This window comes from Camelus ferus, chromosome 19 (assembly GCF_009834535.1).
Source record: "Camelus ferus isolate YT-003-E chromosome 19, BCGSAC_Cfer_1.0, whole genome shotgun sequence".
NCBI classification, from domain to species: Eukaryota; Metazoa; Chordata; class Mammalia; order Artiodactyla; family Camelidae; genus Camelus; species Camelus ferus.
In genome coordinates, this window is record NC_045714.1 from 1,673,546 (window position 1) to 1,696,472 (window position 22,927).

Here is a 22,927-nt window from a genome sequence, read left to right on the forward strand (position 1 = left end):
AAGGGAGTGACTCCCAGGATTTTGGCTTGAATAACTGAGATGGGGGTGGGGTGACAGACAATCACAATTAACGTAGGTATTCTTTTTTAAAGACTGAGGAAGGGGAAGTGACTTGTCCTACTTCACGTAGCTATAAAGTGGACTCCAATTCAGGTGTGTCCAACTCCAAAGGTCATACTTTTCCCACTTTTCTGGACCCACATGTTAATTTTTATAATGGGGGAGGATATTTAATGTTATCATTAAATATTAAGATACATAAATGAGCTTGAATACAAACCTGAGCTTCCACATGGAGGCTGCACAAAGCCTGGGACTCTCATTAAAGGAGCCTGCACGTTGGGACCGGATGTTGGGAATATAAATTTCATAGATGGTGTAATGGTAGCGCTGTACCCGTCTTAGGGAACCAGTTTCAAAATACTGCGCTGTGATTGGTGCAGTGACCATGTGCTGGTGTGTGATTGGATGAAAGTTAGCTTGCCCAGCGCGTTGTGATTGGTAGTCGTGTCTAGCTGTCTTCCGCTGAATTTGGACAGCCATAGTCTGTCTGGGCCTGTGATTGGTGGGACTGTAATACGACCTCTGCTGTGACTGGTGAAGCCCGCGAGGTTATTTAAGTTTCTGAGCACCAATTCCTGAGTTGGCCACTAGGGGGAGCTCAGGACGCGCAAAGCGCGGCCCTGCGGTGCATCTGGCCGGCTTCCTCCAGGAGGCCCTCTGGCTTGGGTTGTGCCCTGTGCCCAAGGGCTACCGAAGGACCCGGGTAGGTCTAGGGGGATGGTGTCAGGGCTCCTAACTCTGGCCCAGGTGGCCACGCTCCTCTGCACAACTTCTCTGGCCCTTTCCTCTGGCTCTGAGCCCCGCAGAGGACATTGGCTGACCGAGGGGTGGGGCTGCGGGTTCGCGAAGGTTTGGGAATGCCCAGATCCAAATTGCAAAATTGTGAAGTCTGTTAAGTGGGACTCAGCATCGTCCCCCGTCTGCGCCCTCTACTCGCCTCGGAGCCCTTCTCTCAAGTTAAACAGCCTCCAGTATTAACAGCCTCCACTCCCTTTAAGATCCTTCAAGAATTTTCCAAAGTAGCATCTCATTGGACCTTAGAACTGTCCCATGAAGTTAAAGGCCACCAGCCTGCAGATCACCCTATCCACAGATGCCCCCCAACCGCCGCCGGACGCTGTCACGTCGTGCTGTTTCATTGTCTTCACTGCACTTAAGCACTGTTTGGAATTCTCTTCTTTTTTATTTATTTACTTCCTCAGTTTCCACCATGCCTCCCCACCAGGATGTAAGCTCTGTGAGGGAAGGAATAGGGTGGCCAGATCCAATACAGAATGCCCAGGGACATTTGGACTTGAGATAAACAACAGAAGTTTTTAAAAGTACAATTATGTCCCATGTGTTATTTGGTACATACTTGGGCTAAAAGAATTATTGTTTACCTCAAATTCAAGTGTAACTGGGCATCTGGTGTTTTTATTTGCTAAGACTGCAGCCCTATTGGGGGAATCCTCCCTATTCACTGCTGCATCTCCGGCACCCACAGCAGTGCGCGTGGGATGTGCTGAATAAATGTTGAATGAAATGGGCAAATTCCATCATTCATTCACTCATTTATTCAATCAACCCCTTATATTAAGTGCCAGCTGGGTCCTGGGAATATAGGGGTACAGTGGGACATAGTCTAATGGAGGAGGCAGACACAAAACCAGTAACCACCATTTGATTAAACTTTGATGATGTAAAGCACTAGGAGCTGTAGGAGCACCGAGGGGGATCCCTGACCTGCCTAAGCCAGCAGGACTGCCCGGAGGAAGATGACTAAGACGGGACGTGGAGGATGAGGAGGTGAAGTGGGAGGTGTGACAGCTGATCTGGAGAGGCACGTCTCTGGCATGTGCAAAGGCCAGAGACAAGGCAGCTTTGGGATTCTGAAAGCTGCAAGTGGGTGGGGTGGGGGGTGGATGTACAGTGTGGTGGGGCAGTCCGAAAGAGGTGGGAAGGAGACTCACAGTCACTGAGTGTCAGTACCCACTAGACAGGCACGACAGTGATTGTGCCCATTGTATAGGTGAGGAAACTGAGGCTGGGAGAAGTGAAATGCCTGGCCTAGCTTTACAGTCTGAATGGGAAAGGCCTAGCTTCAAACTCAGGCCTGGCAGACTCTGAAGACTGCACTCTTCTAGAAAGGCCCCTGGATTGAGAATTATAACCCCAATTGGAGAATGAAGAAACTGAGGCCCAGAAAGGTCATAGGGCTCCCCCTGTGAAGGTGGCTCTGTGCAGTTTAACAGGAGAACACTGGGACAGTATGAGGGGTATGGCTTGTCTGAAGCCCTCCAGAGAGGCAGCAGGAGAGCTGGAGCAGGACACGGGAGTTCAGGCCGCTATGTCTTCCCTTCCTGTTTGGGTTGGGTCTCCAGGAGTCCCTTCCTGAGCCCTGTGGCTAATTCCTTGCATGGGTCCTGGGCTGGTCTGCAGTTTCTATGGAGACCGCCTTCCTCCATCCCTGAAATCTCATTGTGACCAGTATTAAGAGATTAACTCTGCCCAGCAGCCCTCGCAGGGTCTGGGGTGCCAGCGTGGCTGCGGGAGCTCCCTCAAGGATGAAGAGGTTGCCCTCTGTGTGCGACCCCATAGCACCAGGAGGAGGATGTCAGACTGGGGCCAGGGCTTCCCCCGGGACCCCCCAGGTATGGTCCTGACTCCATATCTACCTGGAGAGGAGGACAAGGTGGTGGGAGAGAGAGGACTGCGGGGAGGAGTCCAGGTTTTAGAGCAGTGTTGAGACGTTGTAACCCCGGCCCCGAACCCAGGACTGCCCAGGGCCTTGATGGGTGGACCCCATTCTGATCAAGGCGAGATCCAGATTCCCTTAACAAGGCAAGAAGAGCCTCAGAGAATCTTTTAGGGGCTGCTCCAAAGCTACCTAAAGGCCAGCTTCCTAATCACCTTCATTTTGCACTGGAGAAACTGAGGCACAGAGAGGAAAAGTGACTTGTCCAAAGGCAGTGAGTCACTGGCCTGAAGCAGGTCAGGAAGCCAGAGGGAGCCCTGAGGTTGCCGGAGCAGAAAACATCTGGTTAAAATGGCATTGCCCTTCTGCCATGAATTCCACATCCTGCTTCCTGACCTCCAGGAATGGGGTCCCTTCAGTCTCCCCTCCTCAGAGCCTGTCCCATCAGCCAGGCCTCCCTTCCCTCCCTGCCGCTCCCCCAGCCCTGCCCTCCCCTGCCACCCACACAGCCTACAGATGCCAGAGAGATCCTGGCAGGCTCCATTCTACTGGAGGGCATGGCCACCAGGCCCTCACTGTCCCATCCAGGGGACAGCCCCTCACTGGGTCACTATCTGGATGACTTTGGACATTTTTTGTTCCACACTTCAGCCCCTTTGTGAAGTCAGGGCCCGGACACGGTAGGGGCTCAACCCCACCCCACTCCCCCTGCCAGGCCTACGTTGGAGAGATTTAGGCCAGGCTCCAAAGCTCTCTGGGCCAGGCTTCCTGGAAGTCCATGCTGGGGCAGGAAACAAACACCAGCTCTGGAGTCAGATAGCAAGAGTCCAAACGCTCTTGACTCAGCAGTTCGAGACTCGGTTCCCTCACCTGGGACGGGGCAATAACCCTTCCTTCCTCAAAGCTTGCTTGCCATTGCTGTGGGGAAGTCTCCAGGTTATGCTATGAAATGAACAAAGCAAGATGCAGGTCATTTTAAGTGCTGGAGGATGATAGTATATGGTCTTACATCCAGCCAGGTCTGTGTCAGGAAAGTTCAGAGAAGGGTCAGCTGGAGTGAAGTGGGTGGACAGGAGACAGCAGTGGAAGCCAGATTTCTCAAGTGCACCTTTCATATTGTTTTGATTTTTGAATCCTGTGAATGCAGTACTGATTCAAAAATAAATTTAATTTTGTACCATTTTGGAGAAAAATATCAAACTGTAAGAATCATCACTCATACCTCAATAATACGACAGGTGTGCAGCCACGACTGAGACCCACATACCAGAACCTGACTCCGGAAGAGAGAAAGCCTGACTCCCAGTCTCTGAATCCTTGACCTAACAGGGCCCTTTATTTTAAGCCAATTTCATGTTGTCAGTAGGCAGATAATAGTCCTGGTACTAAGAATTGGGAGCCCCCTACCTGCCAGCCACAGTGCCAAGCACGGTCTCAACAGCATCTTGCTGGATTGGCATTCTGACTTTATGAGGAAGCTGCCACTGTTCCCATTCTACAGATGGGGAAATGGAGCCTCACTGAAGTTGCAACTAGGAAGTTGTAGAACTTTGATGCACACCTAGGCCTTTCCAGTTCCAGATTTCAGTCTTGGGGTCTCAATCTTGGCTGCATATCAGGATCACCTGGGAACTTTTAAAAATACTCATACCCAGCACCCACTCCCCACCAAGATTTGATCATTGGACTGTGATGGGGTGTGGGCATCAGTATTTTTAAGGGCCCCGGGTGATTCTAATTCACCATCAGGGGTGAGTCTCTGCTTTATGCTAGACAACTTTTCAAATGGGAAACCAAGGCTGAGGAGAGAAATGACCTTGCCCAAGGTCACACAGTGGCTGGAAGCAGAGCTGGGACAGAGCTCACATGGAGACTTTGTGAAAATAAATGAATGATGTCCCTCTCTGGGCAGCCAAAGCTCCTTGGTAAGTGGAACAAGGGTGGATTTCCACCTCCACTTGCCCCCTTAGCCAGAGAACCTTTGTGCAGTGAGCAACCTGTACAACTGTATGCAGCGACCCTGGCCTGAGTCTCAGGATCCCAAACACTTCATCTCAGTGACCTCCAGGCAGATCCCTGGAGCCCTTCAGAGCAAGAATTTGGGGAGCCCAAGGGTGGTTCCTGGGGTGTGGGTTCATCCCCCCACCCAAAGACCAGGGCCTGAGCTTGGCAGGGCTCCGCATCACCCTTCAGACCTGCCAGGGGCTGGGCAGGCTCCACTGAACTCCCAAAGTCACCTCTGCCTAGATAAAAGCAGGAGCATAACCAGGAGAGAGGAACATAACCAGGAGGACAGCAACAGCCTCAGCCCAGAAGTCACAAGCCACCTGGCAAAAGGCAGCCTGCAGGGAGGCCCAGCCCACACAGACCCAAGTCCTCCTGGCCTCCTTCCCGATCATTCTCTGGACCCTACTCTCTCCCCTACCTCTTGAGCCTTACAGTTAGCCTCTCCCATAATGCCCTGCTCTCCAGCCAGAGTAGCTTCCATGACTTTCTGCTGTCACCCACAGTGTTCTCCACTTCTGGACGTTCCCTCTGCACAGGACACCACTTCCTCCAGGAATCCATCTCTGACCACTCCAGCCCAGCGATATGTCTTCTTTCTCCCACCTTCCAGCCCTCACAGTCCATCTACACAGCCCATGTGTGCCTTGTGCTTATCATCATATTGGCCATCTTTCATTGAGCACTTACTGTATGCCAGCCCTGGAAGGGCAGGGTAGGGCAGGGTGGCCCGGAAGCTGGGAGCACAGACTCCAAAGCCCGATTACTCAGGGGGAATCTCAGCTTTTGCTTCTTATAACCTGTACGAGCTTCAGCATATGACTTAACCACTCTGTGCCTCGGGTCTATAAGATAGTGATAAAAACATTGCCTTATGTCCCAGAGTGGTTGTGAGGATTAACGAGTCAATGCACGGAAGGCTCTCAAAACAGCTTTGTAAACACAGGCCATTGTTATTACTGCATATATCCCAGTCCATTTCACCTTCATGGCAACTCTGTGAGTTAGGTGTTGTTATTCCCAATTTACAGGTGAGAAAACTGAGACTCAGAGAGGTTGAGAGAGTCAGGGCAGGGCTCTGCTTCTTTTTCGATGGCCTGATGCCTCCAGAGAGAGGACAAGGCTGAGATGGGTTAGAACTTGGAGCCTCTGGTTTGCAGCTCATGGCTACTCCTCAGAGGGCCCACAGGACACAGGGCCAGGTGACTTGGCCTTCCGGTGGCTCTCAGGCACCGCTCTGCTTCCAGCCAGCCCTGGGAGGGAGGATGAACAGTGGGGGAGGGCGTTTCAGGGCCATGATGTTCACTAACATCCGGAACACATCACTGAGCACTAGAGAGAGCCCTGTTTGCCCCAGCCTAGCTGGAGCCTCAGGGCATCCAGGGTGACCTCTGTCCCTGGGCGGGTCACTTCCCCCCTCTAGCCTCCATTTGCCCATCTGCATGATGAGTGAGGGGGTGAGGCTGGACCAGCAGTTTTCCGGTTCCCATTATCAGCAGCCGGTTCCACTCTCAGATGAAATATTAAGGGACAGTGTCCCTAAGTGGTGGGCACTGGATAAAGCGAGGCCTCTGCATACATTCCCTTGGCTCCTGGGATCTCAGAATCCAGTCTGAACGGCCTCAGGCCACATCCTCCTAAGGGCTCTCCTGGCTCTGACACTGCAGGATTCTAGAATCCCAAGCTCAAAGCTGCCGCTTCGCATCCCTGTTTGGTAAGCTCTCCCCCAGCTGCTTTTATCTCTCTTTGGTAACACAGCAAATTTGCTCAGGACCCAGAGCAGGGGAAACAAGCAGACTGTTGACTCTGGAGCAAAACCTACCCTTTGGAGAGCAGCAGAGGGGTTGCTGGCTTGCGTGGGGAGGCCGACGGCCTCTTGCATAACCCGGGTGGCCTCCTGCCCACCCAGGCCTTTGCTTTGCAGGGTTAGGGGTGAGGCAAACCGCAAACTCATGCCCAGTTAATTTTTTAAGGCAAAATCAACAGGCTCAGCAATGATTAGCAGGCAGGTAAGTTCGTCTTAATCATGCTGAGGACAGGGAGGAAGGAGGCTTCCAGGGGCCCAAGGATGGGGCTGAGTTATCAGTTAACCACATAAATGTTTCCTTCCAAATCCACTGGCCTTCAGCCCCAAGCTTCTTCATCTTCCTCTCGGAAGTGCTTCCGTGGCATCCCAGTGAATGGCCATCAGTGACTGAATGGACAGACGCTCCACCTTCTGGGGTCTGTAGGAGGCACTGCCAGGCTCCTTGAGGGTTGCGATGAAGCAGAGGGGTCCTCACAGAGCTCATGGTCTTCTCGTTAAGGCCAAGCTCCCCCTGCTGCCACTAAATGGCCTTGAGCATGTGTCTTCCATCTTCAGGGCTCAGCGGGTTGATCCCCTCAGGTTCAACCTGGAGCCAGCTGGCACTCCCCTGGGGACCTCAGTGTTTCCATCCACCAAATGGGTGAGTTGGCTGAGACATTCTGTCCAGTCTTGAAGTTCTGTGAAGTCGTGATGGATTAAGCCAACATGATGGCCCAAACCCAGGACAAGGAGAGCGGGATAGGCCATGTTTTAGGGGTGCAAGGGAGAGAAAAGATGCCCAGAACAGGAAGGGGGCCTACCTGGTATTGGCTGTTGGTACCAGCAAGCGTCAGCTCCTGGCTCCAAGAAGAGGGCTGTCCTCTCAGGTGGCAGGCAGGGGTCCTTGTGAGGTGGGCTGGGGCTGCAGGGATGGCCTGGCCAACCCCAGCTGGCCCAGGACCCCTCCCCCTGGACCTTGAGAGCTGCCAAAGGAAGCAGCAAAGCCTCACCAGCCCTGGGCCTGCTGGCTGCCTGGACTGGAGTTTGGTCAGTGGTTGGGGACCTATATTGTGAGAAAGTGAGGACTTTGTCCACAAACTGGAATTTGAAATTTCAAAGGGGCGAAACTGAAGGGCCCTACCCCAGAGTGGAGATGGCTCTTGGCTTCTTTCCCCCACGACTTTTGTTCTTTGTCTTGATAAGTCCCGGACTCCCCGCACCACCGCTCCCTGGGCAGTGGGTGGGGGAGGAAAGACAGGAGACAGTGGTGAGCACCCAGGGGAAGTGAAGACGCCAGGCAGCCTGGGGTCGCCGGTGTCTGGAGGAGGCCTCTGAACTTGTATGTGTCCTGGGACAGGCATCTTGGCTCCCCAGACCCCTGAGATCCCTGCCAGTAACATGATGGTGGACCCACTAGCCACCAGCGCTCCAGGATTCCACGGTTCTTTCTAGGATTCCAGGAGGGAAGCAGCACGGAGGGAGTGAGGTCCTCAAGCTCTGGAATCAGACTTGAGTTCAAATTACAGCCCCTCCTGTGACATCTGTATGGTCTTAGGCAGGTCATTTCATTCTCTGAGCCTCAATTTTGTCATCTATAAAGGAGGACAGATCAACTGAGAAGAGGGGAAGGCTCTTAGCACTGGCCCCAGCTCAGAATCTCTCCAGAAACATTAGCCATTACTGTTATTTAAAAGACAAATGATGTGGTCCAGAGCGGCAGCTCCCTTAACTACTGTCCATGCCAGAGGCCTGAGCTCCCTGCCCACAGAGAGCAGCCTCCCTCCCAGACCTCCGGCTGCCCAGACAGCGCTATCAAAACACCCAACTCCTCCCCTTCCCGAGGCCCCCGTTTTCTCCATCTACATGAAGGAGTGGGGCCTCAAGGTGAGATCTGAGGCCTCTGTTTTCCCCTGGGAGCTGGGGCATGTTGAGCTCGGGTCAGGGGCAGTGCAGAGGTAAAGAAGGCTGCAGAGTTGATGGCATGGAAGCCAGGGTTTGTTCAGGGCTGGATAGGCTATCCCTGGAGTTCTTCTGTGCAGGGGTCCTGATTCCAACTGATTATGTGGCCAGACGGTCAAGGAATCAACCACTAACGACAGTAATCACTGCTGTTGCATTGTATGCTTACTCTCGGTCACTTAAGGCCCACACCATCCCTGCAGAAAAGGTATCAACCCAACTGATGCCAAAATGAATTATAAGAAAGCTGGAACCTGAGGTCACAGAGCTTGGGAATTGGCAGTGCCTGGCTTTTGACCCAGGTCTTTCTGATTTCAAGGTCTGTGGTTTATCCTTTAAGGGTGGGGCAAGGGTGGGGGTGGGTGGGGAGAAGGGCTAGGAACTTTATAGTTTTATCTCATTTCATCTTCACAACAAACTACAAGTTAGGCCCATTTTACAGAAAGAGAAACAGGGATTTTGAAATAATAACTCGCCTGAGACCACAGAGCCAGTAGATCCGAGAGGTGGCTGGTCATTTATAGGAGGGACGTGTGTCTGGACGATATTGTTTGGGGTCAGCCAAGGGTGGGGTGAGTCGTGTATGTAATAGATTACGCAAGTTCTAGTTCAGGGGTGGGTAGATTTACTTATGGGGTAGGTTGTGATTGGTGGGACACGGATGGGGCACGAATAGGTTTCTGGAACGTGCCTCATAGGCAGTGGGTCACCCATGTTGTGCGTTTGGTAAAGTGTGTATGTCATGGTTTGTGTACAGAGTAGCTTGTCACGTGCAGGCTGTCCACCTGGGAGTTCTTACATGTAACAGGCCATGCACGTGTCGTGGCTGACCCTAGTGGCTCACAGATCCTATTTAACTAGGTCTAAGATGCCAACTATAGAGACTGAAAAATTGTTAGTTTTGTTACCGATGGAACTTTGACAAGCCAGTGATCCCAGCCCATTTCTGGAAATAGGGAATTGAACCCCTGATACTCGACGAGATGACGGATGGGTAGACTTGTGAGGGGAGTAGCTGTGTGTGGTCTGTCCTGGGTGCCAGACAGGTGGCAGCACCTGTAGTCAGCCCTTGGAAGCCCCTCCCAGGGCTACCCCTCCTTCTCAGTGTTTATCCCTTAGTCAGGTCTCCTGCCCAGCTCAGCACTGTCCTCAAGGCTGCTGGAGACGGATCAGATGTCCCTGGTGGAGCAACGGATGAACCCGCCAGGAGCTGGTCTCTCCTTCAGGCCCTTATGGAATCTCTCTCTCTCCCTCCCTCCCTCGGGGTCTTCTCCTGACCAACAAACAACTGGGCCAGGATATTCACTCCATTATACAGATGGGAAAGTTGAGGCCCTTAGAGAGATGTGATTTAGACAAAATCACCCGAATAGTGACAGACCTAGTTCCTAAATCCACGTCTCTTGATGCCAAATCCAGCCTCTCTTCTCCTCCAGAACAATTGTTTCCCCCACCCCAACCCCCCACCCCGGTTATCTCAGCTCCAGGGGGAAGACGGAGGGAGAGAACAAAGCTACATGGGGCAGAGAAGTGCTCCTAACAGTTGGAAGAATATGAGGATGCCTCCACACACCCCCTGCGATGTGCCCCTCTCCCACTGATTTGCCCACTCATTCATTCACTCAGCCATTTACTCATTCGCTCATTCATCCACTCCTCCACCAACCCACCCACTCACTAACTCACCCATTCACCCACTCTTGCTCTTGTCACCATATCCCTCTGCCCAGATTTTCCAGCCAGCAAAGGAGGACAGGCTCCCAGGCTTCCAAAGTCTCAGATCCTTCTTCCTCTGCCCACACTTTCCACCTCTACCTTGCGGCCGTACCCCCCAGCTAGATAGGGAGCTCTTGAAAGTGTGTAGCGGGCAGTGAGGGCTGGAGGGTGAGAAGAAAAGACTGGGCCACAAATTGAAGGCAGGCAGGACTGGCCACATAATGATCAGGGCCCAGTCCAAAGCAAAAATGCAGGGCCCCTTGATGAGAATGGCTGAGCACTGAACCAAACATGGGGATCTGAGAGTGGAGCTCTGTGCATGCTCAGGTGGCTCCCCGGCGGGCCCACTCCGGAGGGAGGAGACGGGTGGGGAGAAACAAGGGAGATACAGAAAGGAGGCCAAGGGGGCAGGAGGAGGAGAGGGCATGAACGCTCTCTCTGGGCACCACTTGTTTTTTCCTAACGCCGCCTTACTTACTATTCAAACCACCCTTTGAAGTTGATTGTGCATTTTCGAGACGAGGAAACTGAGGCTCAGAGAGGAGAATCATTTACCCAAAGTCACGATTAGTAGGTGGTAGGCGCCTGAATGTTAATCCAGGTCTGTGGGGCTGTAAGCCTTGTCTCCGCCCATTCTGGACTGGGGTGGATGGGGAAGGGAGACAGGATGAGGTGACAGGGAAATGGAAGATGGAGTCTGTCTTTACCTGAGCAGCTGGGCGCTGTGGGGGCTGGTGGTAGCCCTAGCGGGGTCATGAGTGGCATGGGAGGGGAACCAGACATGAGTCTGGCCCTCTCAGTCCTTCCTGCTCCAGAATGAGGATCTAGAAGATCTGGCACCTGGGATTTATATTTTTGATTCATGAGCCATGAGGCAGCTTTATCTCTGCAAGAGCATTGAGGGTAGAAGTCAGTGATTTGGGAAGTTATTGAATTAGGGCATCTTGGAGGTGGGCTGTCAGTGTCGGAGGGTATATGTTAGTTCATAAGCCTGACTTGGGGTGGCAGTGACTTGGAGGGTGGCTGAGTCAGGGTCAAATGAGTGCTGGGGAGTTAGTGCGCCCCTCTTAAAGAATTGGTAACAGAATATTGGGGGGTTAGGGTCCCATCTGTTGTAATAACACCCCGGGTGTCAGTCAGAAACCAACAAATAGACAAATCCCTGCGGCCCCGCCCAGCCTGTCCACCAGTTGGGGAGCTGATTAACCATTAACCCCCACCCCTCCCCAGCAGAGCCTCCACCCTTTAGCAGAGGCTAGGCCCAGACTCCCCGGCAGATCCTCCCAGAGGACGGTTTGAAACGCAGGAAGGAGAGAGGGCACCTGGGAGGAGGCAGTGGGAGGGTGGAGGGCGGGGGCTGGGGCTCGGCCCAGAGCCTTCGGGGTGGGCATCCTGGGCTGGGCAGGGCAGGTGGCCGAGGTGTGGAGGGGGAGGATGCGCCTCTCCAAAACCCTTGTCGACATGGACATGGCCGACTACAGTGCTGCGCTGGACCCAGCCTACACCACCCTGGAATTTGAGAACGTGCAGGTGTTGACGATGGGCAATGGTAGGTAGGGGCAGGTGTGCCCAGGTGTTCCAGTTGGGGACAGGTATGCCCAGGTACAGGAGTGGGTCTGTGACATTCAATTTTGGGCTGGGGTGGAGAATGATACAGCAGGTTGGTCCCATAGGAGAGCACAGGTATTGCCAGGTGAAGCAGATGTGCCAGGTACAGTGACCCGAGGCATTCTGGGTGGGGGTGAAGGGCTGCAAGAGCAAATCTTCTGCATAAGTAGGTCCCAGGTATTTCTACTGGGCCCTTGTGGTCCCTGTTACCAAAGCTGTTCCTGCTCAGGGTGTCACTGGGAGCGGAGACTTGATGGTGAACTTCCTCTAGGCGTCTGGCTCCAGTAATTGGGCCCAACACAGCCCCTTTTTGAGTCCCTTGGGCCTAGGTCCAGAGAGATGGAAAGGTATGTCCTGTCCCTGGAGACTGTGGACGGAGGCACAACTGTGTGTCAGGATGTCTTTGGGGCTGTCCTGGGGTGAATGCCCCACTTAGAGAAAATGGAGTTCTCAAGGAGGTTTTGCTAAATGAGACGCTGATCAGCAATGTGTGTGCCGCATGTGTGTGCTGGTGTGTGCTCGTGACCTTCTCTTGGTGTGCGTGCATGTTTTCCGTGTAGGCTTGTGGCCGGATGGTGGAGTATGTTGGCAAACATGTGCCTGCGGGAATCTATTTGCATGTTTGTGTCTGCCTGTCTGCGTGCGCATGTACTGCGTCTACGGCTATTTGCATTTGTTCACTGACTGGGTCTGTGTTTGTTGATGCCTGCGTTTGTCTGATGTCCCAGAGTGGCGATGAGTGTATATATGTGTGCCTGTAGATATTTGCACATGTTTGCTGTGGATATGGATTGGTTTGTGTGCTCCGTGCTTCCTGGATGTACGTCCCATTTGGGCATTCTGTCTCACACCCCTGTTTGTGCCTGCTTGTGCACATGTGTGCACCCCAGCCGGCGGTGGGGATGGTGGTCAGTGCGCTCGGATGCACAAGTGATCGTGCAGACATGATCTGCAGGGCTGCCATTCGACAAACGCAATTCACATCAGCGACACATCCATTTGTCTCAGGGCAGATTGTGTTGCCTGTGTGTCCCTTCCCAGGTTTATACATTCGTTCCCACATCCCTGAGAGCGCATGTGAAGTGGGGGTGGGTTCTCTTCTGCAAGGAGGTGGGGGAAGGGAGGAGGCCTGGAAGCGAGGAGGACCTAACTGATCGCAGGCCAGCCTCAGTGGAGAGGGGGTGCCACTGGCTGTAGTCAGCCTCCCACCTGCCTTCCTTCCACAGCTCTGTGGCTTCAGCCCAAGGTCTGTAGAACCTGAGTCAGCTCAGCTCAGCCAGAAAGAGGTGTCAGCACTGTGCATGGTCAGTCTTACCAGCTTCTCACCTGCCCCCGCCATTCACAGACTGTGTAATCCTGGGTACATCACCTCCCCTCTCCTGCCTCCGTATCACCTACAAAATGGGCTTCGTCACCCTAGGACTGCTGGCTGGCTGGCTGGCTTTTAGGAGTATCCGGGGATCATGTGAGGGAACCAAGGGGAAAACATACAGAAAATGGTAAACAAAGAGCTGCTGCACTAGGTGGGGTGTGTGTGACCCCAGAAGGACAGTGTGTGCTCCCACACCTGGCCACTGCCCAGTCCTGGGCTGCTTCCTGAGCCTGGCCCCATCACCCCTTCAGAGTGCATGCCTCCAGCTCCCAGGAATTGTGTGTTCATGGGGCAGACAGAGGCCAAGCCTGAAGATAGGACAGCCTCCAGTGCTGGAGCCAGAAAGATCTGGGCTCAAATTCTGGCATAGATCCTACCTACCTGTGTGAACTTGCCAAGCCATTTTCCTCTCTGAGCCTCAGTTTTCTCATCTGTGAAATGGGAACAAATCATAGCACCTGCCTCCCATGGCTAACCAGAGGATTAAATAAGACAAGGCACTGAGTGCTTTGCACTGGTAATTGGTCCTGGGTCCGCATGAGTTATCTCAGGAACTCTGAGCATCTATAAGGGTCTATGTTCCCCACTAGAGTTTGAAGTGAGTTGAGAGTTGGGGTTATTTTTCGCATACATGCTGGGCTAGTGGCTCGAAGGCTCTAAGGCTAGCTCTCCATCCACCTCCTACCCCTGATTCAGAAGCAGCTGAAGTCCTTATTTATCAGAGGCCCCAGAAGTCACCTCAACAAGTCCAGCACTGGCAAGAGTCCAGCACCGGCCCGCATGCCTGGACCATAAATCTGGCTCCTCTACTTAACAGCAATGTGATGACTCTGGGCAAGTCCCAAATTCTCTGAGCCTTGATGTTCTCACCTGGGAAATGGGGGCCATGAGCTGACCCCGGGGGTAGGATGATACACTTGGCAGCACCCAGCCAATCTTGCCTGGGATATGGGAGCCCCTTCCCCCAGCCTCTGCCTGAGTTGTGGGGGCAGCTCTCCCAGGGGTTGGAGGAGGCAAGACAGAGGGAGAAAGGGCACCAACGCAGCTTAACAATTATCCCCATCTCCGGGAATAATTCACCAAGTGGAGGGGGCTGCGCTCCTGGGCATCCTCAGGAGTCTAGGAGGTGTTCAGCCAGGCCACGGCAGAGATGTGGCAGGGTCTGCTTGTGTGTGGAGCCTGGAAGTCCTCTGCTCTGAGAGTTTTCTTCGGCAGAAAAGTTTTTATTTCACAAATGCTGACATAGTGCTTATTGTGTGCCAAGTACTTCACATAGATTGACTCACTGAATCTTCATAACAGCCCTAGGGGCTTATCATGTTCTCCATTATACAAGTGAGGAAAACGAAGGCACAGAGAAGTAAGCGAATGCAGCCAAGGTCATGTGACTAAGCAGCGGGCAAGCTGGGGTTTCAACTTGGCAGAAGGGCTAGAGTTCATGCTCTTAACTACATGCTATACCCCTCTCTGGTTCTTAGCCAGATGTTCCCTAGGAATTCAAGGTTGGATTCAGGGTTTCCATGAAAATACGTGTGTGTGCACGACTTTGTGTGGTGTGTGTGTGTGCAGACATTTTTCTGGGGAGACAGTCCCTAACGTTTATCATCTTCTCTATGAGGTCTATCCTTGATGGAAGATCTGCTTACAAAAAAGATGGTTCAGCTGCTGAAATGTTAAAAAAAAAAAAAAAAGGGAAACAACTGGACCAGTCAAACTGCCCCCTTTTACGGTCAGGGAAACTGAGGCCCAGGGGAAACAGAAGCAAGGAAAAGGAAGTCACCCAAGATCACAGGTGAATTAGTGGCAGCACTAGACCCCAGGACCCCCGCCACCTGCCTCTTTCCCTCTCCTCACATTTATACAGATGCAGCAGCTTTTGCTATGAGGCACCTAGATTGATGCCATGACCCTCCCAGGAAGGCAGATGAGCTACTGTCCTTGATGTATGTCTTCCTATTCCCTGGGAGAGTTTGCAGGGCCCCTGTGTGCCAAGCTGAGACCCACTCAACCCTGGTCACTCAGCAAGAAATGAAGACGAGGACTTGGTTCTGGGCAGGTGCTGGGGGGATATTTGTTCATAGCCTCCCCTGCCCAGCCAGTCAGGGTCTTTAAGGGCTGGGTGCATCCTAGGAGATAGCCAGGTTTTCGTTACTGCCCAGAGAAAGCTGGGGCTAGCAGTCTCCACCACGGGGAGGAGCACACCCTCATAAACAACTCTGTGAAGTCAGTGTCACAACCATCCCTAAGTCCTAGATGCAAAATGGGGGTTCCCAAATGTCAAAAGACTTGCCCAAGGTCACTGAGGGAGTGGGAACAGCACCACTGTGGCTGAGGCTGAAACCCGGGGAGGCCCCTACAGTGCTCATGTCAGTTTCTGAATCGAAACCAGCGGGAGAGCATGGCCCCCAAGAGGTGACTTTTTGACCCCTCCTGCATCCTCACTCTTTTCTTTTCTGGTACAGACACATCCCCAACAGAAGGTGCCAACCTCAACGCACCCAACAGCCTGGGTGTCAGTGCCCTGTGCGCCATCTGTGGGGACCGGGCCACAGGCAAACACTATGGGGCCTCAAGCTGTGACGGCTGCAAGGGCTTCTTCCGGAGGAGTGTGAGAAAGAACCACATGTACTCCTGCAGGTGAGGGGCCTTGATTTCTCCAGCTGGGAAATAGGCCCACTTGGGCTAAAGTCCCCACGGGTCTGTCTGCTCTCTGCCGAGGCCCAGGGGGATCTGCCCCTCAGGGCCTTCAAGCCTCCTTTGGTTTGTTTCTTAGGCCTTGAAAATCCAGATGGGAACATCTATTCTAGAAACCTCATTTATTGATCATGAAGCTACTGGCTGCCCTTTTCTGAGTACTTATTATGTGCCAGGCACCGTATTAAGTCCTTGTGTCTATTAACTGTTCCACAAGCTCATTGGTATGTTTCCCATTTAGCAAATGGGGATCCCAGAGGCTTAGGATCAAGGGTGACGTCCATCCCCTGACCTGGTGCTTTTTCTGGGGCAAATAGGGGGCTGGCCCCGGGCCTTTCCACCTCTCTCAAGGCCTTGGAGATCCCTCCTTCAGAAGTATCTCCCATTCTGGGTAACAACAATAATACAGTAATAGCAGCTGTCAGTTACAAGCACTGACTCTGAACAGACACAGTGCCCAGCCCCATTCGAAACTGTCTCATTTTCACCTGTCAACACCTCTCCACGGTGATTACTATTATTATTCTCATTTTATAGATGAGGAAGCTGCAGCTTAGAGAGGACTAGGAATTTGCCCAAGGTCACCCAGCTTGAATCAACGGCAGAGCCCAGGTTGACACTCAGGCTCCCACCCATAATCACTGTGGGTCCTGCCCCTACTCCATATCCCACTCCAGAAAGTGACTTACATGGATCAAGTATTGGTGCTGATCCATAACCAGGAGCCCACTCTGCAAATGCTCTAGGCTTTTACAGGATGTGGTGGAAATAGCAGTGCCCTGTACCCGCGGCTGAGTGATCTGAGGACACGTGCCACCTCTCTGAGCCTCAGTTTCCTCGTGATTAGTGGGACAGGGTTGGGCTCTTACAGAGTCCACCGGACCTTTCCAGCTCCTGGTTCATTAGCAGGAGAACACCTGGGATGAAGGGTTTGAGCGAGGAGGCTGGGGGTCAACCAGATGGCCAGGATTCTCGTTCAGTCCTGGGAAGGGGAGGGCTGTCCCTTCTCCATCCAACCATCCAAAGTCCTCCCCAGATTTAGCCGACAGTGCGTGGTGGACAAAGACAAGAGGAACCAGTGCCGCTACTGCAGGCTCAAGAAATGCTTCCGGGCTGGCATGAAGAAGGAAGGTGAGCCTGGCCCTCCCCCTCCCACCCCACTGCCCCACCCGTGCCCACAAGCTCTCGTCAGTCATTTTATAAGGGAGGCTACAACTTTATGACTTGGTGATAGGCCCCAGGGTGACTGGCTAATGGCTGAGAGGAGGGAGGGCCTGAAAATCTGCCCATAGGGAGGGGCTGGGCTTGGTCTTGAGAAAGATTCCAAGAGATAAGCTCCCCCTTTCAGCTACTCAGGTTCCCAGCCCCACCACCCCAGCCTGCACCACCACCACGCAGCCAAGTTGGGTATTTTTTCTTAATATGCTATGGCCAACATTAAGGAAAGGGTAAAGACTGACATTACAAATATCCACGGACCCACCACTCAGACTCAGCAAATGTGAATGAGGCTGGGGGGGGAGGGTTCTCTTCCTGAGCTTCCTGTTTCAGGGATAGGAAGGGCCTCAGTTACTTTGTGTTCAATCTTGGGTATCAGATGATCCAGAGTTCTCATGTACTTGGAGTGGGAACAAGGCCCCAGACCCGTCCTGGGGTGAGGAGGGTGGGAACACAACATTTATTCAGGGCTCTCCAGGCCTCCTGCCACCAGCAGATGCCAGTCACCTGGCTGGGCTTCTGTACACTTGACAGTTCCTTTCATTCTCATGACAGCCCTGTGTGGCTGGTCATATTATCATCCTCCGACTCATGGGTGAGGGAACTGAGGCCCAGAATGGTTCAGCAACTTTCCCAAGCTCCCACATCTGATCAAAGTAAGCTCCGAGGTCTGAACCCAGAGCTTTGGACTCGAATTCATTGCTGTTCGGACAATACCTCAATGCTATCTGTGGTGCCCTGCAGACCCCAGGAACGTTTAAAAGTTTTTTAGCTCAAGCTGAGAAGGCAAACATCTTTTAACTGCTTCTCTGAGTAACTACAGTTCATTTTCAAATCTCTTTGTCTCCTTCTCTGCTCAACTCACTTTCCCAGCCCTGGGACCAGCCTCCAGACCTTCACTTCCGGCCTGCAGCTGTGGCACACCAGCCAAGACCCTTGGTCTAGTTCTGTACAAACACACACACCCCACCCCACCCCACAGCAGGATCCTGGGACCCAGCCTTCCCCAGGCTGACTGGGAAGGAGGGGAACTTGGCTTTGGCAGCCTCCCCTCCCCAACTCTGCCCCTGAGCCCCTGTTTTCTCTGCCCTCACCTCCCTGGGAAATATCTTCTGGGTCTCATCCCTCCAGGGCCCTTTGAGTTCATTCACGAGCCCCGTTGGGAAACCTGGGCCTGTAGTCCTGATGGAGTAGGTGGTCTCCTAGGCCCCCTCCTGTTGTAACACCACGATTCTCACATCCAGACCTCAGTGGTCCTCAAATTGGGGGGCGGCTTTTTCAAAGGACAAATGCCCCGCTTCTCTCCCCTACCCAGTTTTCATTGGGGTTGAGCCACTCTCACATTGAAGCTGAGAATGACTTTGTGGGAAGAGAAATGTTATGAATGGGGATATGGTTCATGTATGAACAGCTGGAGGCAAGAAAAAGACTGAGAGCTACAGTCCTAAGGGCTGGACAGTCTAGGGTTCTAACAGTCACTGATTCTAATAGCTCGACAGCCTAAGATTTTAGGTTTGAGAGGATGAATCTCTCGGGTTAAAATTCCAGGCCTTGTGACAGGCAAGTGGGAGAAAGGTTGGCAGCTTACCTGAGCAGATGGCTACTTTCCTAGGCTGTAGGTCCTGCATCTAGTTGGTCTTCATAGATGTCTCTTGTTAAACGTTCAGAGCCATATTCATGCTTGCCACTTTGGGGAAGTTTCTGCCCCACCTGGGCTCCAGTATTCATGTCTATAAAATGGCGGGAGTGGGTAATGAGCCCTTCGAGCTCTGTGAGTCTGGCTGTGCACTCACTGATCAAGTACGCAACGCCCACCAGGACTTGCGTGTTTGTTCCCTGGTCCTCCCAGGGACCTGCCACAGAGGCAGCAGGCCTGGATCCCGGCTCTTGGAAAGGGAGGGAGAGCCATTCTGCCTTAGCTTAGCCTTGAAAATAGCTGATTACCTCTTGTCTCAGAGAAAGTGGCATGATGCCAGGAGGAGAGGAGTACTGGCCGATGGCAAGTGAGTGTGGGCTAGTAAAGGCTGGTGCTAATTTCCATGCTTGGGTTAACCAGGAGATCATGACACACGCAGTTGCTTGGTTGCTTTGAGAACAGGCCAGGGTAGCAAAGTGTTCCATTGCCGCTGTGGTCAAGCTCTGGGAAGTAAGGGCATCATTAGCCCTACCTAAGTCTTACAGTCCCAATACCCCTCCTCAGCCTGGTGGTAAATCCCCAAAGTCAAGAGAGATTCTCAGTGGAAGCCCCAGTGATCAGGAGAGTTGGGACAAGTTTTTATTTCCCTTCCTCAATGGCTTTATTAGGAAGATCTAGGGATTAAAACTTTAACATTGTCCTTGAGGACAGGAAGTCATGGGCCGCAAACATAGCATTTATAGACCAGTTAGGTGTATACAAGGTCATTAAATCTACCTGCTCCCCATTGTACAGATAGGGAAATTGAGACCAGAGAAGTGATGTGACTGCTTTAGCAGAGATCAGGGCTAGAGCTCAGACTCCCCAGAGCTGAGCAGACACCAAGGTCCCTGGATTAAAACTAGAAAGGATGGCCTTGGGTGGTATCTTCTCGTCCAGATTCCTGAAGCTTCCTCTTGACTACAGGGAAGGGCTCTGAATCTCAAAGTCTTGTGAGTATGGCCCAAGGACATTCCACAGTGGTCAGAAGTGGGTTCCCTGAAGGGGGACTCTGGGGAGAAACTTGGTTGGGGTCAGTGGGCCCAACAGCAGGTCACTAATTCTTTCCTATAAACTAACACCTAGCTGGGCCTTTGCTGGTTGACCCAGGACAAATGTCCAGCTCCTGCATCGGAAAACCAGCCCAGGAAGCAGGGCCAGGGATGCAGGAGGTGCAATTCGGTGGTGGGCCAGGGACCATCTGATGGGCCCTTCCCGGGAACCCCGGCCAAGCCCCCCTCCACAGGACCCCACTCAGGGGTCCTCTCAGAAGACAGGCTCATCTTCCTCTCTGCCTCTGCCTAAGCCGGTTAATATTCAATAGAAGTTACATTAGGTCCCCGACCTGCTAATACTGAGCAAACATTTGGAAAACATCATTCCGTGACTGAGCTCGCGCCGGGCACTGATAACGCTGGCCTAACCTTGAGGAGCCCAATCCCCAGCTGCTGACAGCAGCCCTTTTCTTAGGCCCGCCACCACTTGGCGCCCCAGTGGGTGTGGGCTGGCAGCCGTGGGAGGGGTGCCGTGGGCCGGGTGGGACTCGGGCAGGGGAGCGGTGCCGGGAGCTGGCCCCATCCAGGGTGGTGGGTCTGGGGAGAGGAGGTTTCTTACCTTGGGACCTATTACATCCCACTAACTCCTGGGCTCCCTCTGGATGATTTGACTTTCATTCTCTGATTTCAACAACGTGTGAAATTGAAAGAGAGTTGAACAGCGGGAATGTCAACATTCCTTTGAGAAAAAGGATGCATCGAAGAATCAGAGCTCGTCTCATCCAGCAGCTTCCTTCAACCACTCAACAGATATTTGCTGAGCACCTACTGTGTGCCGGGCTCTGTTCTAGTTGCTGGGGCTGCAGCAGAGGACAAGAGGGATGATGTTCTGCCTTTCTGGAGCTTTCCTTCTCTTAGGAGAGACAGAGAGGGAAGGAAAAACAGAGAATAAGTAGTAAGAAGAAAAATGAAGCAGCAGAAAGGGCAGAGCCTATGGGAGGGATGCCACATCAGACAGGGTGGTCAGAGAGGGTGTCGCTGAGAAGGTTACATTTGTGCAGAGACCTGAGTAAAGGAAGCAGCAGCAGCTTAGCCGGGGGTGGGGGCAGTGGGGGAGGAACTCCAGGCAGTGGGCACAGCCGTGGTGAAGGCCCCGAGAGTGGCTGCGTGAGTCCCAGGAACAGCGGGGAGGCAGGTTTGATGGGCAGAGAGAGTAAAGGCGAGATGAGAGAGGAAGGATCATCGTGAGGGGCTGTGGCTTTACTCCGTGTGAGACGGCAAGGCCCTGGTTTTGAGCAGAGGAGGGATATGACCCGAGTTCGGTTTTAGCGGACCCCTTGGTCTTCCGGGAGGTGCACAGATTGCAGGGGCAAGGCCAGAAGCAAAGCGATCAGTGAGAAGGGTCTGAACTTCTCCAGGGCCCAGCCCAGAGTGGGAGCCGCAGATGGTTTCTGTAAGGATTACTGATGGCATTTGGAGGGTGAACTGAAGGGGGAGGTGAGAGAAAGAGACCTATAGTGAGACTCCTAGGCTGGCAGGAAGGATAAACCTGTCTGTTCCTGAGATGGGAAAGATCAAGAGCAGGTTTGGGAGGGAAAAGCTTACAGATGAGGAAACCGAGGCCCGGAGAGAGAACGGGATCCCTGCCAGCACAGAGAGTGAGTGGTGAGTTCTGAACAGGAACCCAGGACTCCTGCCGCCCCATCCTCCCTCCTTTCAGCTTCAGCAAAGCTTCATTCCACTGTGAGGCCTCCCAGACTCCAAGGGACAGGGCAATAGAAGGACCGTCTTAGGCCAGAACTGACCTGGTGTGGGGCCCTGGTGGACAGAGGCCCTGGATCTCTGAGTTTCTGGGAGAGGCTCCAGTGGTGGGGTGGGAGGGAACCAGAGCTTTCCTGTGCTGTCTCTGGGCACATGCACTCCCTGATGGTTCTGGAATCTCTGGGCCATCTCTAAGTCACCCAGAGTATCATTTTGCTGGTTTTACAAACTTTCATCGGAAAGAAGGAGACCCTTTCCTAAAACAGAGCTTGAAAGCCTGTCATCTAGACAGACCTCCTCTTCACCGCTCAAGGCCCACCTTAAACCCTCTGCCAAGTCATTTCTACCTTGCCTGCCTCCAGTGGTGGCTGGATCACTCCTGCAGCCATCCCTCCTCATCTCTCTCTGCCTCCTCATAGCCGTCCAGAATGAACGGGACCGGATCAGCACTCGCAGATCGAGTTACGAGGATAGCAGCCTGCCCTCCATCAATGCGCTCCTACAGGCCGAGGTCCTGTCCCAGCAGGTACCGGGGGACCCTCCATCCACCTATGGATCCCCACCCCAAGAGGTGTCTCAACTCTATTCCTGTCCTCCCCAGCCAGTGGACAGCAAGGGCACTCGATATCACAGAAGGGAAACTGAGTCCAGGGTCACACAGCCAGTTTAGTCAACAAAGACAGAACTCAAACCCAGGTCTGGCCCTCTGGGGGCCCTCTGGGACCTACATTCTTCAGGCCAAGCAGTCTTTACTCTCACTGAGGGCCTGAGGTCAGCTTAGCCTTGAGGGAAGAGTGGGAGACAAGTGGGCAAAGTAGCAAACTGGGGCTCAGCCAGCCCCTTGTGGTGTGACCTTGGGCAAGTCACAGCACCTCTCTGGGCAGTAGTTTCTTCACCTATCTGATGAGGATGAGGATTTTTGCCCTGCTTCATCTCTAGGGCTGAGGGGTTCCTTGGGGTTCTAAGGAGCTGGTGGAGGAGGAGGCAGGAGACAGCCAGCAGGGAAAGGCCCAGAGAGAGCCGTCCTCCCTCATAACTGCCTCCTTGGCATCCTCCCTTCTGTCCATTCTCCTCTGAGCTTCCTTCAGCACTGAGAAGGAACCCACAGTCCGGCTCCCCTTTTCCAGACAAGGAAAGTACCTGGGCAGGGGCTCCGTGCAGTGGACAGACTATATGGAGGGCCAGCCATTCCCAGCATTTTCCTTCGTCTCCGCCAGATCACATCCCCTGTCTCTGGCATCAATGGAGACATTCGGGCGAAGAAGATTGCCAGCATTGCAGATGTGTGTGAGTCTATGAAAGAGCAGCTGCTGGTGCTCGTCGAGTGGGCCAAGTACATCCCAGCCTTCTGTGACCTCCCCTTGGATGACCAGGTAAGGGTGGACACGGACCGCGGGCA

General features: G+C 53.2%; 1 protein-coding gene and 2 long non-coding RNA genes across 15 annotated transcripts in view; 1 reads left to right on the forward strand and 2 right to left on the reverse strand.

Moving 5' to 3' along the window:
• Positions 1–7,591, reverse strand: part of LOC106730822 — a 37,109-nt gene extending 29,518 nt beyond the window's left edge. For all 7 annotated transcript variants that reach the window (XR_004312941.1, XR_004312940.1, XR_004312936.1 and 4 more), the window contains exons 1-2: positions 7,352–7,591; positions 6,567–7,228 (exon numbers count right to left, since the gene is read on the reverse strand). This is a non-coding gene — a long non-coding RNA (uncharacterized LOC106730822). The remainder of the gene's footprint in view (positions 1–6,566; positions 7,229–7,351) is intronic.
• Positions 1–22,927, forward strand: part of HNF4A (hepatocyte nuclear factor 4 alpha) — a 57,239-nt gene that overhangs the window by 19,549 nt on the left and 14,763 nt on the right. The window contains exons 1-6 of one of the 7 annotated variants that reach the window (XM_032461212.1): positions 11,634–11,754; positions 15,050–15,128; positions 15,648–15,822; positions 16,916–17,010; positions 21,948–22,054; positions 22,746–22,901. In XM_032461212.1, coding sequence (XP_032317103.1) covers positions 15,809–15,822; positions 16,916–17,010; positions 21,948–22,054; positions 22,746–22,901 — 372 coding nt within the window. In that variant the 5' untranslated portion in view covers positions 11,634–11,754; positions 15,050–15,128; positions 15,648–15,808. Of the gene's footprint in view, positions 1–6,182; positions 6,459–10,850; positions 11,755–15,049; positions 15,129–15,647; positions 15,823–16,915; positions 17,011–21,947; positions 22,055–22,745; positions 22,902–22,927 lie in introns of those variants that run through there. The other 6 variants (XM_032461211.1, XM_014566701.2, XM_014566702.2 and 3 more) reach the window with 6 other exon arrangements.
• The window catches only part of LOC116657815, a 44,935-nt gene continuing 40,753 nt past the window's right edge, over positions 18,746–22,927 (reverse strand). The window contains exon 3 of the long non-coding RNA XR_004312942.1: positions 18,746–18,827. This is a non-coding gene — a long non-coding RNA (uncharacterized LOC116657815). The remainder of the gene's footprint in view (positions 18,828–22,927) is intronic.